This window comes from Alosa pseudoharengus, unplaced genomic scaffold, assembly GCF_046254945.1.
Source record: "Alosa pseudoharengus isolate Yale_2024_CS ecotype anadromous, Long Island Sound unplaced genomic scaffold, YU_APseudo_1.1 YU_APseudo_1.1_scf_15, whole genome shotgun sequence".
In the NCBI taxonomy this organism is placed as follows: Eukaryota; Metazoa; Chordata; class Actinopteri; order Clupeiformes; family Clupeidae; genus Alosa; species Alosa pseudoharengus.
Genome location: NW_027468620.1, coordinates 33370376 through 33387733, shown reverse-complemented (window position 1 = coordinate 33387733; position 17358 = coordinate 33370376). Strand labels below are relative to the sequence as shown.

Genomic DNA, 17358 nt, shown 5'->3' with positions numbered 1-17358 from the left:
CACAGAGAAAGTAAGGACCTCTAACCGTAAAAGAAAAAAGGTTTTAGCTTTACCAATGGTGGAAGCTCAGCTCCTTCTGGTGAATAGATAAATGCTTTACTGCTGTAAAAGTTCTTACTTCTTACTTTCGGTAAACACTCAGCTTATTTTTCATATCTTATCACTTGCACATGGACTGTGCACACACTGCACTTTTTATTCTCTCTTGCTATTTATTAAAATATTTCTTGATCTTTCTTTCTTCACACTTGCACAGAAAAAGCTGAACACCAAATGAAATTTCACTACATGTTTTACGTTAGTATAGCTATGTATGTGACAAATAAACCTCCTTGTATCCTTGTATCTTTGTATCATCAAGATCAGTACAAAACTGACCTTATGTGGAGAAATGGTCTGACACAACCTTGGCACAACAACATTGATTACTGTACATCTCCTTTTTGTTATCACAGAGGTGAGGAAACAGCCCTCAGCTCATGACCTCTGCTCTAGCATCCAGCGCAGCCTGAGGGCCTTCACTTACTGTTTTCTCAGTCATTTCAATGCATTATTCAGATCAGGGTTGAAATTCTCAAAACTGCTTTTTCAAACTCCATATCTTATCACTTGTGCACATCAAAAAAGCTATTACTCCCAATCTTGAACAAACAGTATATGGTTTTAGTTCGTCCATGCAACTAATTGTGTGCAGATGTCTACTGATTTTACATTTTCAATGGCTGCAATTGCTACAGTGCCTTTTTCATGCGCTGTAATACATTTTGCGTCCAGAAGAGCTGTGGTAGGGATCGCTGTCAGTGGGTCCTCCTAACTCAGGGTAACCAGGGTTTCTGCTGTGTCATTGGTGGGCTGCGTCTCCAATGGCTTTCTGCATTTCTGGAACTGGTGGAAGCAGGGGAAAGCCCAGAGGATGTCCTTAGCATCCCTCCGCATGAAGACATACAAGATGGGGTCTAGCATTGGGTTCAGGGACATAAGGACCTCAGAGAAGAGGTGAAAGTAAAACACACTAGCCTGATTTTTCAACTTCAGCTCAAAGTAAAGATAAGATGAGACGATGAAAGGAAGGAAGAGGAGCACGTAGATGCAGAGCACGAGGACCAGGGTGCCCATGACCTGGCGATGCTGTTCAGGAGACACAGAGCGAGACTTTGAGAGGACCCTCCACGATCCCAGGAGAAACACTGTCAACAAGGGAAAGGGCAGCAGGAAAACCACTCCTCGGTAGTCATCAGCCCCCTCAACCACTTCAAAGATGATCAGTGCAATGGTAGCCCCCACCCACACAGCGACTGACACACGGAGGGCTCTCTTGATTGTTTGCATGTTTCTGTAGAACACTGGATAGGCAATCATGATGTATCTCTCGGCAGCAATGCACACCATAAACCAAACGCTTGCCATCAGACTGAGATAATAAAGTAAATACACGTCTTTTTTCATTAAGCTAATTGGATTTGCACTTATCTGAACCATATCAGAGATGAGAAGGTTGATGACATACACAGGGGCAACATGATCAGCCCTGATGAAGAAATACAGTCCGTAAATGGCCAGTAATGTGATGGGTAAGGCGACAACTAGAATCACCCAGCTGACCGCTGACAGGACCTGACTGAAGGTGTCGTCCCAGGACTGTTTGGTTGATTGTTTGGTTGATCACCTCTATTTCATACTCCTTTTCGTTTCCTCTTCCTCTCTGGACAGATCCTATACTGTATCAGACATATAAAACCTGTGTTTCGGCACTTATATTTATTTACACTGCAAGACTGTTGCAGTACTTTAATGATTTGTGAAAATTAATGAACACAATTATTTTCCATTCCATCTATTTGCATCATTAGCCTTCTTTACTGTCTCCCATAGCACAATGCAAAATGCTTTCAAATACACACATCACTTCGCACACAGAGAAAGGACCTTAACAGTAAACAAAATGCAATGACAAAACGGTTCAAGCTTTACCAATGGTGGATGCGCAGCTCCTTCTGTTTACCAAGTAAATGTTCTACTGCTGTAAAGGTTCTTACTTTGCCGGTAGACACTCAGCTCTTTTAAATCACCAAGGTCAGTACAAAACAGTACAATAGCCTACTGCTCTTATATGGAGAAATGACGCACAACACTGGTGCAACAGCGTTGATTACATCTCCCTTTTGTTATTACAGAGGTGACGAAACAGCCCCTTAGCTTATACAGAAACGGTTGCACCACTGACCAACCATCATCCTCCTTTGGGTACTTATTAACTGACATATATTTGGATATGAAGCATGCATTATGAAGTTACAAGGTTATGCCACACATTTCATTTTCATGCACGAGAGAGGAAAATGACAAGATGCAGGGAATAAGTTAAAGTTGACATTGTATATAAGTATAAGTATAAGTATATATACTCTTTTGATCCTGTGAGGGAAATTTAAAAGTTAAAGTTGACATTGCATTTGAGGTGATGGTTGAGTAGACATTTGTTTGGTGCATGAGAAATGACATCAACCATAGCAACAAATCTCTTATCTTATCTTAGAAGCTGTCCTTTTTCCTGTCATTTATCTCAGCAGCTTTGTGAATAGGTTTTAAGAGAAAACTCTCAGTTAAATACCTTTAGTGCGATACTAAAGAGTACTAAAATGCTTTGTGAATACGGGCCTTGATGTCTGTGGAATCACATACAGACATCCTTCTCAGAGCACAGCTGCTCCAACTGGTAAGAGTTTTCAGCGCTTTATGATACAAGGCAAATTCCCCTATGTAACCAAAGAGGGATTCATTCATTCATTCATTCATTCATTCATAGTTTATTATGTTAGTATGGACATGACAAATGAATGGTGTAAATTCATACATTGTAAATTATATGAATTTCACAAACATACTTAAACATAATATTACGTTACAATATACATTTTTATAAAATGGTCACAGATATTTGATATGAATCTGACTGCAGGCCTTCATGTACAAGGACTTCTTTTCTGACCTTGACCATGGCAAAAGATGTAGCCCCCCATCCCCACTTGAATTGTTATGCTCACTCACTAATGTCTAAAACAATCACTTGTAAACACAAATTGGGAAATGGTATGCTAAAGGGTTAAATCACTGATACAGAAAGGGAGTGTAGTGGTAAGATGATCTCAGTTATACAAATAAACTTGATTACAGAAAATTGCCAGAAAAACACTGACTTGCTTTGCAGTCATCCTCTCTTGTGCCATGGCTTACTACTGTATGAGAAACATGGAATAACATGGAATCATGAAATATCAACTGAAATTAAATTAATTTCTCCACGTTTTGTCTCCTGTAGCATTTGACCAGTGCTTTTTAGGTTGAACTAGGGTAGTGCTTAAGTACTAGCTACTAGAAACTGAACCTAAGTATTATACATTTTATAGACAGTTTCCACTACATAAATAAACATTTTGTCTAATTAACTTAAGGTGAGGTCACACAGAAAACAACATTGAGCTAATGGTAACTCCGGGTCAGGGGCAAACAAAAATGAAAAATAAAAATGTTTTAAAGTTGACATTTTGTAGAGCACTACACTTAAAGTTTACCCCCCCCCCCCCCCAATATTCTAAATCAATTGTACGCACAGCAAAGTACAAGTAAAGTATTGGAAAGTGCAGGGTGAGATGTGGAATGAGCAGTTGTAGCTTACAACTAGTGCTGGAGAATCACTTACAGGCGTGAGCCTGAGGAAGTTCTGTGTTGTGTATTGTGTGCACTAAGTAAGCGCGGGGCCATGACGATCAATGCTGTGTAGTTGCTGCTGGGGTGAGCAGCGGTCTTTTGTGGACACTGAAGGGGTACTCACAATCCACTTGAGTACCATACCGGGATGTGGTATACCAGGGGCCACTTTTCAGCCTGGGAGTTTCAGGCCCGAGACCAGCCCACCTTTTCCATGGTGGTGGAAATTGGATAAATTAAGCAACAGTTCAGTTCTTACTATCCTGTAGTTTTTATTAGTACCATTGTTCAACAAATGTGTAAAGGTTATATAATAATTTACTTAAACTGAGAAGTTAACAAAAAAATATTACACTATTCCACAAGGATAGGTTGATAGGTTAACAAAAACAGAAAGAAATAAAGCATTTGAAATGTATTCCACTCTTCCACAAAGAGGCATATTGAACTAATGTTTACATGATGTTCAGCGTGGGTACACGCTTCACGATGATGGCAATGAGTTGTTAACAGACATGCACGAAGACGAATAACCCTGCAACAATCTTACAACATCTTACAACAACCCTGCAATAATTTTACAACATTTCCAAGACGTTAGTAGCCTACTGTATATATTTTTTACACAGTATAAATCGCATACTACAACATACATTCATACCAACACAATCAAATTTGTGACTACAGAGTTTTATTTTAGCATGGTTTTCCTCCGTAAAGGAGACCTGCATGTAGCCTAACTTCACAGCATGCGGTCTTGGCTTTAATGGCTTTTTAAGGCAAAAAATGTCACTCTTAACAGCTGCCAAATTCCAATATGCGCTAAATGGCAAATAGGAAAGACACAAGCGCCAGTAGGCCTATACAAAGTCAATTGCGCTTGAGTGCACGATAGGGCCCCTGGACATTATAATACAATCACACTCAGCAACTGCGCTGAAGTAAAATATATGGCTTCTACACAGTTTTGTAACTTGTCAATGGAACAACTGCAGCACAGATGGCCACAAAAGCCCTAAATCTCCAATCCTGACCTCCTGCATACAGAAATGCAGTCACTGCTGCTGTTAAAGCTACTAATGCTCTTCCCAGAATTCCTCCTCTTCCTGCCATCCTGACTGCGCTGCACCATTGTGTGTTGAACTCTTTCATTCCCATTCTCAATCTTCTCACATGCCCTATTTGGCCTGCTGGTTCTGTTGTCCCCATGTTCAGTATATTAAGTGCTACAATGCTCCTAATACACCATAGTGAAGTACAAATTATAAATATAATCAGCTCAAAAATGCCTTCTAAATGTTTAAATTTTAGGGAAACAAAAATAAATACTAGCATTACCAACGCCACAAAACACACTTGCATACATACTAACACTGTGTCCAGCACAAATATCTTATTTGACACTCCTCTGAATATTTCTGTGTATCCATTTGTCCTTTGTCTGTGACCATCACTTTCTCCTCCTCTTTCATCCCTCTCTTCCCTCTGTTCTGTACTTTTGCTCTCTTCTATCCATTCCCTATACATCTGAGCAGTTGCCCCTGCTGCAGACAGAGCTATCCCAACTGCCCCTGATGCCCCCAGCAGTGCCCATAACCTGCCCCACGTACCCATCCAGTCAGAGGCCTTCTGGACTGCAGCTAAAATGGCTGATGCTCCACCTGCCGCTCCAAAATATACACTATGTGAATTCTCAGTCATTCCTGGCACTATGTTTATTGATGCTCCAAGCCCAACTGCAATAATGTGTCCTGTCAACACGGTGATGCTCTGATTTTCTATTACGAGAAAAGTATTTGATATTGCCATGAGGAACATTAAAATAATGCAAGGTACAAGATGTATGATAGATGTTGCATGTAGGAAAAACAAATTTAGTGTAAATATAGATAATATTATGATGAATGACAAGCTCACTGGCATTATCTGATGCGGGAAAATAACACACATTAGACCAACTGGAACGGAAGTGGCCAGGTTCACTGCTAGACAAACAGATTGGAATACAATGTTATCTTGACATGCAAACAATGCAAGACAATATAATATTAGCGTGTTAATAAAAATGAACAGAAAACTAAGAAAATATGACAATATAATATGTTCCCTGATACTTTCTTCTATTCCACCAAGGACTGCTCCAGTGATTGTGAGTCCAAGTAAACCCACTGGAACAGCCAAAGTATACTTTGTTTGAGGCCAATTATCTGGAATAGCCCTGTAGACAAGGGTGGTCATTGTTTTAGCTACTACGAAAGAGTAGATCACCACAAAAAGGATCGAATAGAGGCTGCTGACCTGAATAAGACATTGACCCCCCCTCCACAATCCAATTACTCCTTGTTTTAATTGTTTCAATAGTTTCTGTGAAGGTGTTTCTCTCTCTTTTGTTGTTAAGATTTCTCTCTCTTTTGTTGTTAAGATTTCGATTGCTTCTGTTGCCAATGATCCACAGAGGTAACCTGCATATAGCCCAACCACTGTAGTCAACAAGATGACTCCAGGAACAGTCCTGAGCAGACCTGCAAAAGTAAAAGGTTTATTGTACTTTATATTTACACAAGACAAATTTACAACTCAACACAGGTTCAATCCAATCACAGAACAAAACACAAGTAAGGTAAATATGGAATATTTATGTAAATGGAATATTTAATTCGTTTATTTTTTTATAAATTTAGAAAACACTCCAAACTGCTTTTTTGTGGAGTATTGGATTGTGTACCGGTAGATTGATGAGAAAAAAAATATTGAATTTATTTTAAGATGAGTCTGAAACATAACAATGTGAAAAACTAGAAAGGGTCTGAAAACTTTCCGGTTGCACTGTAAGGCTGCACCACCAGTAACTAGTCCCCTGTAGGCATTCTGAAGTGAACCAGTGAACCAAGTCCAGAGAGCCAATGAGGACAGAGAACCGAAGTTGTATTCATAACCATACGTTCTCTTTCCGTCAAGTTCACTCAACGTTAACTGATGGGAACATGTTTATCACAGCGCCTCATTGAGGGACAAGCGTTCACTGAGAACTCACTGCCAGGGTGCTACATACACATGGTTGGTAGCCATAAGTAAGCCGGCAATACAGTACAAGCAGAGCTGTGACGAGTCCTAGTGTCCAATTGCATAAAATGGGGACAGCTCGCTGGCACAGGAGGGCTATTTAGAGGTGCAGGGCTGGGAGAACAACTGAGCTTACTACTGGGGTGTAGTAGATAGATAGATAGATAGATAGATAGATAGATAGATACTTTATTGATCCCCAAGGGGAAATTCAAGAAAGTGCACACTTGGGTGGTAGGTTACAGTTGTGAGCTAGTGACCTTGCACAAGCAGAACACTGATGAGCACACGCGCCCCGTCTACGATAGGCTGTGTCTTCAAACGAACTGCAGCAGCTCGCTGGCGCTGTAGGGTTACTCACAGGGGCAAAGTTGGGAGCAGGGCATTCATATGCTGAGCATACCGCTGTTTTGCGAAGCACACATGTTTTTTAACTTTTGGCTGATGCCCATAAACATTGAACAATCCTAACACTGACACCATGGGTAGGTAGAATGGGTTCAGATGTACTGTACACTCACACATTGTCCCGGTTTTTGGTGAAAATGAACTTCTGATTATAATTTCTGCTAGTTTCAAATGAAATGGCTATTTGGTTTTGTTCTTGGTTGTGTTTATCATACATCAAATCTTGTGTAGCCTACGTACAGTACACAGACATAAAAGGCATGCTTTTTGTTGATTGGCATCAAAAATAGGGTTTACCTTATTACCTAGCAACTACTGCGACAACCACAGCTATGACCCCAGACCCCACTTTATAGTTACACGTGCCTGTCTAGCCTAGCTCTGTAATATAGAAAGGGACAGTAGCAGGAAGTCCAAAGCGGGTGAGTGTGTCTATGCGTCAATGAGTGCATCAGGGAAAATATAGGTGAGAGACTATAGGAAATGTTTCAACATTGTTTATAGGCTGCTACACAGCAACGCCGCTCTCAAGTTGGTAAAATGGATTTCCTGTCTATATTTAGTATAGAAATAACAAAATACTATATATATCAAAACAAAATATCTCTATTTAGTGTCAAGCAATTAGGAGAGATGTAAGGCTTTGAGTAAAGCATTAAGGCCTACCATGTAAGGTGTTGAATGGTGAATGGTTTCTGCCAAGAAACAAATTTCATCAGTTGTGGTTACTATTAACAATTAAATCTTTGAAATCTGTGTATTAGCATATTGCAGGCTTATATAAACATATTTCATTACACTCTTCTAACGGAACAACCTAAAAAACTCAAAATGCTGCCTGTGAAAAACATCACATTGGATATATTGGAGTTTTTACAACTTCCGTCTTGATGCTGTTGTACATTAACATTATGTTACTGGCCAATTTAGGCTAATTTTCTTACAAGCATTTTTTAACAGTATAGCCTACTTTTTAGTCCTTTCTGCTTCTTTAGTCCTTTCTGCTTCTTCTGCCATTGGGAATTTTCTCAAGCCGTGTATCTGTGAAAGCACCATGTAATTTCCCATCCATAAATTATCACAGAAATTACATAATTAAGCGGGTGTCCCGTAGGCGGGACAATTGCAGTACCCCCCCACCTCCCCCCAACATTCTAACAGAGATGGCAAAAGTACTCAATTCCCTTACTCAAGTAGAAGTACAAATACTTGTGTTAAAAAATACTCTGGTAAAAGTGGAAGTAGTCTTGTGAATGACAACCATTTTTTATGCAAAAGTACCTGGACCACACACATGTTACTAGAGTGCAAGAGTCTCTCTTTTTAAATCTTCCCATAACCTGTTGGGCCATTTCTAGGCTCCCCCCCCCCCCAACATTGTACTGCCTACTTCAGAGGGCAGTGTGTTCTTTTGGCCTACCATCAAATGCTGGACATCTTTAGAAAGCTAAGATCCTGTAGTTTCTTAGGAAGCACTAGCACAGAGTTACAGAGCCTAGAATATTTTTTTTTTTTTGTCTCTCTGCCGGATAACAAGCATCTCTGACATTTCAGCCCTCTAGGTCACTTGATATGATTTTAGACACACAACTGAGCCTTAGGACCAGGTCTTGCGAAGCTGTGTGCAAAAGTAGATCAATATAGAATGAAAAATGAGTACTTTAGACCATTATTGGCCAAGGAATGCTCATGCGTTTTGTAATGCCCTATGGAAACTCCCCATAGGACTTTTGGTTACCCAAAATGCATACTGACAATAAAAGTATGCATTTCTGAGGTTTCTTAGACTATCTTGAATCTCCCCTTGGGGATCAATAAAGTATCTATCTATCTATCTATCTATCTATCTATCTATCTATCTGCCTGTCTGTCTGTCTGTCTGTCAGTCTATTTGGATTGTAACCTATGTCAGGTTCTGATATAGAATGACTACACAAAATGGAATAATTACACAAAAGTCTCTATTTTTGCATTTTTGTTTGTTGGCTTCATGAGTGTGTATAAGATGGACTACACATCTGTACATGACTTTTCTGTCCTTCCATATGTTGTGTAGTCATTCTATATCAGAACCCCAGAATGTGGTCATTTCCAGAGATGTACAAAACCGCCTAAAAATATATATATATACTATTTTAAAAATTATTATACCCTTTGCCACTCTCTGACAGTTCATCAGGGGGGGGGGGGGGGGGGGGGTTAGTGTAAAGATTTAAATTGTACCAATACAATCCCAGGAGGTACCACCATTGTGTTAGGGAAAGTAGACTACAGCTGAGGATACAGCTTTATAATTTACGAATAACGCCAGAATGCCCCATAATACATTGGTCTACCAATGTCAACATATAGGCCTACCACACAGGATCTAACCACAAAAGTTGTCTCAATTAACTGATCTATTGCTATCCCCAAAGAATCTGTCTTTTGCTGAGCTCATTTGTGGATAGTAAAGAGACGTTGGTTTTATTTTTGACTTGGTGCCAGTTTTACTGTAGAAACTGTATAACTGCATTTGTCTTCAGGAGAGTAAAGCAAACAGTGGTGGAGGTGGCTCAGACGACAGCACACATAATGAGTAAACACATATTTAAATATGGCAAAGTTACTTAAAAAGGACTTGTTATTCCCAAAACATGTACAGTATCATATAAACTCAATTTAATGTGCTGCGATTGAAGCCATAGCTAAGGCAGAGTCTTTTGCTGAGATAGACGTTGGTTTTATTTTAAACTTGGATCCTGTATAACTACAAATACTACACAGCACCCATAAAGAAACTTGTGTAAAACCCTCACTGGAGGAGGCTGTAGACATTAGTACTAGTTACATCATGGTAGTGAAATCTGAGGTGCAGAATAAGACACATAACACATACTACAATACTACACAAAAATGTTTCTGGTTCTACTCTAATGTTAACTTAAGTATCTAAATAAATAAACTAGGCTACATGCTAGTTCAGCTTGACTTGACTTGACTTGACTTGTTTAGCACTTAAAATGCACTCAATAGCAGAGACAATATGCACGTACCAGCTGGCTGGCACAGAAGAGTTATGATGTTGCAGCTCCTTGATTGGCTAGAAATTTGTGTTTAATAAGAAGACTACCAAAAGGTTATCTAAAATCAAGAGAGGAAACATTTTGGAATATTGTTCCAAAGCTGTGTAAGTCGTGTACCCCTCCAATTATCATACACCCAAATATTATTAATACTTGTTCTTGGGTAAAGGGGGCTAGATATCCTATAAGAACTCTGAAAGGCTTACCTGAAAAGTTTTCTAACCCCGACAGGTTACCCAATCAGCAGTATGTATCCTAAACTCAGACCTACTACCAAACTCTACAGTTAGCAAAAGAAGGAACAAGATATATCTGTGATTATTCTGTCATCCCACCTCCTCCGCCTCCACCTCCATTCCATGCATACACCCACAGGCATGCAAAGTTATTGCCTAACTTCAGGCAAAGAAAATGTCCTGACTTGCCACCAACTGCAAATGTAGGAACAAGTCTGCCAGACTTGTTCTGTCAAGCCAATTTAATTTGCATTCACTGTGGACGGGAAGGGATGGGCGAAAAGCATCAAAATGTTTGATAGTTTACTGTCACCAGGGGTATATGTTTGGGGTGCCCCCTGTCTCTACGCACTTAATAATTAGTAATTGTGCTGTCTTCTGAACCATCTCCACCACGAACGAGTGAGTGACCTGACGGCCCTGTCAAAATGCAGCCCTGCACTTTGCTGCGTAAGGTTGTTCTTAATTCAAATCCCTTCTTCCAGCCTAAAGTGCTGACCTCAGCCTTTAGGAGTAGTCATTGAGCTACCTGCCTTTCACCCTGACATTAAGCTGGGTGAGATGCATCTCCTCCATGATTGGGCGGCGTTTCAATACAACATATATGCCCACTTTTACATCCTGGACATCACTAGTATATCAGTAGCCTGCTCTGTGCTTTCGGTTTTGCATAATGAGACGTCCTCCAGTGCCAGGGAACTGCCACTGTTCGTTGATGCCACGACTGCCAGGGTTAGTCAGTGTACTGCTTGTGCAACATCGTTGGCCAGCAGCCAAGTGACATCGGCCGTGTGTACCACACCCCGGTACTAATGCCAGTTTCTGTTCATCCACTCTCCTGGTCTCACTCTCATGAGAACTACTTCGGTGACTGCGAGCCCCTGCCTGTGCTGTGTTGTCGGCTCCTTCTTAACATACCAGCTGGGAGTGCAGTAGCACTCGACCGGTGTGTTCTCAGTGAATACTTGGCCACTGTCACAATGTACAGTATGTGTTTCCACTGGTTAATGCTGAGGGAAATTGATTGATTAAGAATGTAAGGTTAAAAATATAACCTCGGTTCTCTGAAGGGGAACACGAGATGTTAACCCTTTCTAGCCTCATTGACTCACTGAACCTGGCCAGTTTGGTCACTTCAGAATGTGAAAAAGAGGACTAGTTTATCACAGTGTCACCTTATATAGAATAAGGCCCACAAAAATATCCCTTAGACGGGTGATTGGAGGTCGATGGCGGGGATGATTTCCCATTGGTTAACGTCTCGTGCTGTTCCTCAGAGAACTTATATTTATAACCTTATGTTATACAGGTTCTACAGTAAAACTGGATCCAAGTCAAAAATAAAACCAAAGTCTCTTTGTCCTTAGCTGAACAACACCTGCATACCAGCAGAGCACCTGTCACCTGCATATTTAATGTGTGCATGCCTGTGGGTGTATGTGTGGAATGGAGGTGGGGTGACAGAATAATTACAGATATTTAAGATCTCTTGTTCCTTTTTCTTTTGCTCACTGTGGAGTTTGATAGTACGTCTGAGTTTAGGATACATAGGCCTACTGCTGATTGGGTAACCTGTCGGGGTTAGAGATAACTTTTCAGGTAAGCCTTTCAGAGTTCTTATAGGATATATAGCCCCCTTTACCCAAGAACAAGACTTAGTATTAATAATATTCGGGTGTATGATAACTGGAGGGGTACGCAACTCACACAGCTTTGGAACCATATTCCAAAATGTTTCCTGTCTTGATTTTAGATAACCTTTTGGTAGCCTTCTTATTAAACGCAAACACCTTGTGATTTTTTTTCTAGCCAATCAAGGAGCTGCAACATCATAACTCTTCTGTGCCAGCCAGCTGGTACGTCCATTGTCTCTGCTATTGAGTGCATTTTAAGTGCTAAACATAATACTGTAACATGTTAATATTAGATAGATAGATAGATAGATAGATAGAAGATAGATAGATACTTTATTGATCCCCAGGGGAAATTCAAGGTCTCAGCAGCATACATACAACACAACACATTCTTTAACAGCAGAAAGAGTAATTAAAGTATATAATATAAAAACACAACTAAGCAGTAAGGACAGTAGAAGATAAGAATATGCTAAATATACTAAAATACAAATTATACTAACACTTAATACAATATATAAAAATATACTAAAATACAAATTACAAAAATACAAATTATACTAACACTTAATCTAAATCAATTCTAAAAACAGTATCCACATAGTGGTGATTAATAAATCAGAGGCGCTTGCAATGACTGAGGCAGAGACTAAGCCTAAGCCTATTAAGGTCCAGGCTGAACTAGCATGTAGCCTAGTTTATTCATTAACACACATTCTTAACACATTGAGTGCCAAAAACACAATATTGCATTTTTTTTGTTCCCATGCCACTCTAACTCACCTTATGTGCGATTTTGGGAACTATATCATGAACAGAACTGAAATAGATGACTATCAAAACTCATGAAAACGCACAATCTGGACATTTTATCTGGACACTTTATCATAACTCGGCTGGTTGCCGCTTTGGGTCGAATCAGTGACGCATGCACTGGTCAAAACTAGGCCATTTATTTTCGTGGGTTTATCACAAGGTGGCAGTCTCGCCAGGTCTTGTTAGGGCACCAAGCCAGGTCAAAAACATTACAAAGAGTAGGCCTAACTGATCACCGTGCTGAGGAGGGAGTTCCATCTCCACCACGAGCCGGGCCGAGCGAAGTGGGTGATAGGCCGAGTCGCGTTTGCAAGAGGGAACGTACTTGCCAGAGTGCCGAATATGTCGGTGATTTTTTTTTTTTTTTTGTGATTATGATTTTTTATTTTCAATCAATAAACAACACATACCATACAGAGAGAGCATTCGGATGAGAATAAAAATAACATTTAAATGAAATAAAGTAAAATAAAAACACACACAGAACACATCACACTTAACAAATACTGGCAGCAAACTCATATTGACTACAATATTTAAAGAAGCTCTGAGGGCAGAGGCTATATTCATCCAGGTGTTGTCTTTGCCTTATTAATCTTTGCAGTTGTACACTCAAGGCAAACTATGTAATGAAATGAGACTATCCAGAATTGCTTCAAGTTTATATCTGGAGTTATCCATTGCTGTAAAATAGCTTTTTTCGCAGCTGTGAACCCTGCCATCAACACTTTTTTGTCACGTAAAGAAAATTGGTACTTTGAATCATCATTCAATAATAGTAAACAGGGGTCCAAATCCAAATATAGATCTGTAAGATCATGTAACATAACAATCACATACTTCCAGAATAGATGAATCACTGGACAGTCCCAAAACATATGTAGAAATGTACCAGTGGCGTCAGTATTACAGAAACTGCAGTATGGATTGGGTATGAGTTTCATGCGATATCGCTTGTAAGGTGTGTAGTAGAAACGATGGATAGTCTTAAAATGAATAAGTACATGACTAAGGTTTTTAGAAGTAAGGCAAAGGTTTGACCACACTGTTTCCCAGTCCGGGTGGAATCCTAACCAAGAAAGTTCCAAATCCCACGTTGATAGTATCTTTAAAGGCTTATGAACACTACTGAGTAAAGAATTGTAGATTACTGTGACCGCCCCTTTAGGATCTTTGGCAGGATCAATCCAGCTAAACATTGGGTGGTCACTCAAAACAGAATTCCATGGCACGCCATAAGCTTTCATAGCAGATCGCAACCTCAGGTACAAGAAAAAAGAGAAGCCAGGTAGGTTGCATTCTGCTTGGATATCCTGGAATGTACGCAAACCAGTCCCGTCAAAAATATTGGAAAAAGTAAAAACCCCTTTAGACGACCACAAAGGATAAACAAAAGGTCGTTGATCAGATAAGAAGTGAGCATTGTTCCATAGAGGAGATTGCTGAGAGAATTTCTTTGAATGGCCTATTGCTTTTCCAGCACTGTACCATGCAGCTAAAGTGGATGAAATAACATGACCAAATTTATGGTGCGAGTTGCGACGTCCTATATCTGTGAAGGGCAGATCTTGAAGTCTATGGGGATATACAACAGCTGATTCTATGCTTCTCCATGGCACTTTACCGTCTTTGTCCGTCCATGTTCGCATAGCTCTGATCTGGAATGCCCAGTAATATATCTGAAAATTAGGGAGGGCAAGGCCACCTTCTAATTTTGTTCGCTGCAAAATAAAAAAGCTTATTCTGGGTTTTCTGCCGTTCCACACAAATCTAGATACAGCAGAGTTTAACTCTTTGGGAGGTGGTGTGAATGGGATCATAAAGAACAAGAAGTTCAGGCGTGGTAGAATATTCATCTTGACTGTACTGATTCTGGCTTGCATTGAAATCTGAAGGTTAGTCCATCTTTGAAGATCAAGTTTTATTTTCTGGCTGAATTCACTGAAATTTAACTGGATGATACTTGACAGAGAATCCGTTATTTTGATTCCTAGGTATGTGAATGATTTAGTGAACACAATATTGTTAGGAAGGGGAATGTTTTGAGAGATATTGTTAAGGGCCATTAAGGAGGATTTATCCCAATTGATCATGTATCCAGACATGCTACTGAAGTGGTGGAATAACTTTAAGACATTAGGTATTGAGTTTTTTAAGTCTGAGAGGTACAAAATTATGTCATCCGCATACAACGATATATAATGTTGAGAACCAAGTAAAGTAATTGGTGCAATAGCTTGGCTTTGTCTGAGAGCTTGGGCTAAGGGTTCTAGTGAAAGTGCAAAAAGAAGTGGTGATAGGGGACAGCCTTGACGACAACCCCTCTGTAATGTAAAGGGTAGAGACTGATAAGTTCCTGTTGAAATAGAAGCTGTTGGGTTACTATAAAGGGTTTGAATGGTATATATGAATTTAGGACCGAAACCAAAATGTTCCAGTACTGTCCATAGGAAGTCCCACTCAAGTCTGTCAAAAGCTTTGAGCGCGTCAAGGGAAAAAACTGTGCAAGTGTCAGTATATGTGTGAGAGTGTTCAATGATGTGCAATAAACGTCGCATATTGTCTGCGGCCAGTCGCCCTCTAAGAAATCCAGTTTGATCAAAATGAATCAAAGTATCCATGAAGGGCTCAATCCGGGAAACCAAGGAAATCCAATATAATTAAGGATATTGGACGGTAACTAGAACAACTCAATGGATCTTTATTTTTCTTCTGTAATAAAATGATAAGCGCTATATTCTGGTCCCTATGAAGCATACCATGTTTAATAGCATAATTCATAGAATTCAAGATTAGGGGCCCAACAACATCCCAAACAGCCAGGTAGAGCTCCGGGGGAATTCCGTCGGGACCGGGGGATTTCCCTTTTTTAAGAGATTTGGCCGCATTATGAAATTCCTCCAACATAAGAGGTTCTTCTAGAAGGTCTCTGTCCTCTTCTGGTAAGATAGGCAGGTTCAAGTTCTCTAAAAAATGTTTGCATGTATGTCTGTCAAGAACCACCTCTGAAGAATATAGTGAGGAATAAAATGCTTTAAAGCTGTTATTAATAGCCCTAGGATCTGTAATTATTTTGCCTTCACTGTTTCGTAACATATCAATATTTACTTTGGACTCGGTTTCCTTTAACCTCAATGCAAGCAGATGGCTAGTTCTATCTGAATGAAAATAATACTTTTGCTTAGTTCTGTGAATGATGAACTCGGCTTTGGACATTGACAGACTATTGTATTCTTTTTTCAGCAATAACAAATTCTGAGCAGCCTCTTCTGAGAAAGACTATGGAGTCTCTATATGAGAAATGTGCTAAATGATTTGAAAAAGGATGTGAAACATGAGTTAAACCAATGAAAAAGTGTTAAATCATTTGCAAGCGATGACTTCTGCTCTGCTAAGAAGGTGAAGATCAAGATCAAGTGGATCCAAATTTCATTAAGTGCTTTAAAGCAAAACTGTAATAATATGAGATATGTGATATGAGATATGTAATGTGACATATGAGATATGATATAATATGTGATATGAGATATGTAATATGGGATATGTAATATAAACAAGTAAGGTTATACAAGTTACTGTGTGCACACGCACATATACTGTAGCCTCTCATTGAACTTGGCTCTTGAGTGGTATTGTGTTGCTTAGCAAAGGCTAAGATTGGAACTATTTTTTTGGGCAGAGGATGAACAAAAGTAAATTAAAATAAACAATAGTAAACACAATTTTGTGTCTTTAAACTAAACGCGTGACCATGGCGTTGGTAAAGGATATCGCCACGGCTGTAATTACCTTTGGCAGTCCACCTTCGGTCTCGTACCTGCGGCTGAATTACGGCCGTATACATACCACTCCCACCTGTGTCATATTGCTTACAGTAATTAATATATAAAAAAGATTTTCAGTGCAATGCAATAGAAATGTGTGTCAATGTGCTGTGGTGACAGTAGAGTTATGGACACCAGGCATGAAGGGGAGAGGTACTGTATGCAAACATTCATCAAGTCTACATAAGGAATAGCAGAACATGAGGGTGGGGCACATAAGGAACTGTAGAACATGAGGGTGGAAGAACAGAAGGAAGAGTAGAACCTGTGTGGGGGGTTTAGTAACAGTAGAACCTGTGTGTGGAGTATATAAGTAACAGTAGAACCTGTGTGAGGGGTATATAAGTAACAGAAGAACATGGGTGTGGAGTATATAAGTAACATTAGAACCTGTGTGAGGGGTATATAAGTAACAGAAGAACATGGGTGTGGAGTATATAAGTAACATTAGAACCTGTGTGGGGGGTATATAAGTAACAGAAGAACATGGGTGTGGCCGTGTGGGGGAGCATAAGGAATAGTAGAACTGTAGAACATGGGTGTGGCCGTGTGGGGGAGCATAAGGAATAGTAGAACTGTAGAACATGGGTGTGGCCGTGTGGGG

General features: G+C 39.8%; 1 protein-coding gene and 1 long non-coding RNA gene across 2 annotated transcripts; both read right to left on the bottom strand.

Annotated features, from left to right (window-relative positions):
• Positions 1-810: 810 nt before the first annotated feature.
• Positions 811-2234, bottom strand: LOC143123970 (G-protein coupled receptor 68-like). Its single transcript, XM_076285229.1, has 2 exons — positions 2229-2234; positions 811-1638 (listed from the first exon to the last, which is right to left on the bottom strand). The coding sequence occupies exons 1-2, from the start codon at positions 2232-2234 to the stop codon at positions 811-813; spliced, it is 834 nt and encodes a 277-aa protein (XP_076141344.1).
• A 553-nt stretch (positions 2235-2787) lies between these two features.
• LOC143124610 (uncharacterized) lies at positions 2788-10527 on the bottom strand. The gene is made up of 4 exons (XR_012987056.1): positions 10451-10527; positions 8150-8220; positions 7846-7874; positions 2788-6230 (listed from the first exon to the last, which is right to left on the bottom strand). It is a non-coding gene; the product is annotated as an uncharacterized LOC143124610 (long non-coding RNA).
• Positions 10528-17358: the final 6831 nt, after the last annotated feature.